General features: G+C 51.5%; 1 protein-coding gene across 3 annotated transcripts in view; it reads left to right on the top strand.

The window, feature by feature from the left end:
• RGS8 (regulator of G protein signaling 8) overlaps positions 1-2385 on the top strand; it is a 26648-nt gene that overhangs the window by 286 nt on the left and 23977 nt on the right. For 2 of the 3 annotated variants that reach the window (XM_007450129.1, XM_007450127.1), the window contains exon 2: positions 983-1056. In XM_007450129.1, coding sequence (XP_007450191.1) covers positions 1037-1056 — 20 coding nt within the window. In that variant the 5' untranslated portion in view covers positions 983-1036. Of the gene's footprint in view, positions 1-755; positions 838-982; positions 1057-2385 lie in introns of those variants that run through there. The other variant, XM_007450128.1, reaches the window with a different exon arrangement.

The raw sequence follows: 2385 nt of genomic DNA, 5'->3' as shown, positions 1-2385 counted from the left end.
AGGGAAACCCAGGTGAGAGGCAGGAGCATCGATGTGGAAATACATGTGTCTGGGGAGGTGGAGATTTCTCATTAAGAAGTGAGGAGTGGTGTGGTGGGTGCTGGGGAGCGGGCCGGGCTGGGAGAGGAGTGCCACTGCAGAGTAAGAGGGACAGCTGAGATGTGGCAGAGCGGGGTAATTTCAGGGCTGTGTGGTTTTGGCTCAGTAGCGCAGCACAATAGACATTGGGAGAAAGGGGGTGGAATTTGTATGTGTGACCTGCCCCGTGGCTTTCTTGCTGTCTGCATTTATCACATCACGTCACACCCAACAAGACAGCCCCCTCCTCCTGGTTCATTAGGAGATTTGATTCGGCTTGGCTTCTGCTGTCAGCAGCTGTCTGAGGCAAGATCTTTATCCTCCCTGCTCCCTAAGCAGCAACCAGCGTTCAGCCAGCAGCAGAGCTTATTAGAAGAGGCCCCCTGGACCCTTGATTTTCAGCGCACTGGTGGCGGGGAAGAGTTAATGCCTCTGGCTTCTTTGCCCCCTGGACAGCCTCTGGGTGCAGAGGAGGGCAGCTCTGGGCTGTGGGGACTTCCCCCTGAGCTGCTGAGCTACGGCCAGAGGAGCAGGGAAGCACTTAGTGAGGCTGAAGACGAAAGTGCGGGAGGAGTGCCAGGCGAGCTCTGCTCAGGGGCACCTCCTGTATCCTGCCAATGAGGATGGGCGTGCAGACTGTGCCTGGGAGCTGAGCCGCCGCCCGCTGGGTGTAGGCTGCTTCAGTATTTACCGAATGTGACAAGCAGAGAGAAGGAGCTTTCGGTGGGGCCGCTTGCTGCCCGGCTCAAGTGGTGGGAGGTGTGTTGTGCATGTATGCAATGTGAATATGTGTGTTTGTGTGCGTGTGTGTGTGCGTGTGCAAATGTGCTTCTGTGTTCATGCACACATGCCCTTCACCCGCCAAGGATTTGATTGCTAAGAGAAAGATCTCCTCTTTCCCCAGAGCTCCTAACCCGCAACCTTTCTGACTATCCCGTTGGCAAAAGACCGGCAGGCCATGAGGACCGGTCAAAGACGGTGAGTATTGCTTTGGCTTCTCTCTTTCCTCTCCGGGTGCCCGTGTGGGCTGATTGCATTATCCATATTTAATTAACCTGTCTCTCCATGCATATTGATTGCTTTCTTCCCGCTGAGGCTCTTAGTTTCTCTTCCCCTCTTTATAAATCTTTGCTCTTTGCTTTTAACCGTTTTTTTCCCTTGAGTATCCTCGCTTTCCAATATGTCCCATCCTGTCTGCCCCAGAGTCACCTGTAACTTGATGCCCACTTATTAGGGCACATGTAGCATGGTGCCAGCATACCCTCTGCCTTCCTGGGCTCTGAGTAAACCCAAACTCTGTCCCCTAGAAGTCGAGGGCCAAATGGGATAAGAGCCCCTAGGTGCTGGGATGAATGAGAAAGGTGGGGTCAGAGTATCCTGCAGATTCTTACTTAATCGACTCTAAGTTAATATAAGGGGTGGTGGAAGGGCTGAGGAGCATTGATGGCCAGTGCTGGGTTTGGAAGAGAGAGAGGCAGACATCTCAGCAGCTCTGGGAAGCCAGCGTGGACTAGCAGTGGGTTGGGAAAGGCGACAAGGCAGTGACAGGAGACCAGGTGATAACTGCCCCAGGTGACCTTGCCTGCTGTGAATGTGGGTGGTAGCCCCTGGTTCTGCTGAGCCCCAAGGTAATAAAGGAGGCTTCCCCCTCCTCTGGGGCTATATCCCACAGGTCAGAGAAAACGAGGCTAAGGTACCCCAAACAATGATTTCTAGAGACCCTTACAGCTGTAAAGGGCTTTGATTTCCCGACCTCAGGGCAAGCAGGTATATGCACGGTTAGGACGAAGAGTGAGGAAATGTCCTTGCTGTCAGGGAACACTGCCCTGGCTCGGTCTCCCAGAGATGAGCCTTTACATGAAGTCCAACTAAATTTTTTTCCCAGTTTTAACAAAGCAATCTTTTAATTTGATTGATTATAGTATTATTAGAGGAGGTTTTTTCAAAAGTATTTGTGAAATGTTCTAGGTAATAGCAAAATAATTTCACCTGCATAGATGGTGTGGGAACCTTATCTATCTAAATTAAGTTTCTTTTAAAATAGATTCTATGTTTGGTGTCACGGTTCCCCAGGGGAACCCTTTATTGATGGGCTGCTCTCCTCATGTGTTTCTTCCTATCAGTTTCTTCTGTGGGAACAAAGGGTTTGATGCTCTGAGAATGGGACCCTCAGGAGAGACAGATTATTAGTCTATCAGGCCTCCACCTCAAGACCCCCTTTCCCCGATGCCCTTCCTGCTTCGGGTCGGGAGCAGGCCAGTCTGCAGAATGTGGAAGGTCAGACAGCCTCCATATGGGCAGGAAAGA

Source organism: Lipotes vexillifer, unplaced genomic scaffold (assembly GCF_000442215.2).
Source record: "Lipotes vexillifer unplaced genomic scaffold, Lipotes_vexillifer_v1.1 scaffold97, whole genome shotgun sequence".
NCBI lineage: Eukaryota > Metazoa > Chordata > Mammalia > Artiodactyla > Lipotidae > Lipotes > Lipotes vexillifer.
This window is presented reverse-complemented; position numbering and strand designations above follow the sequence as displayed.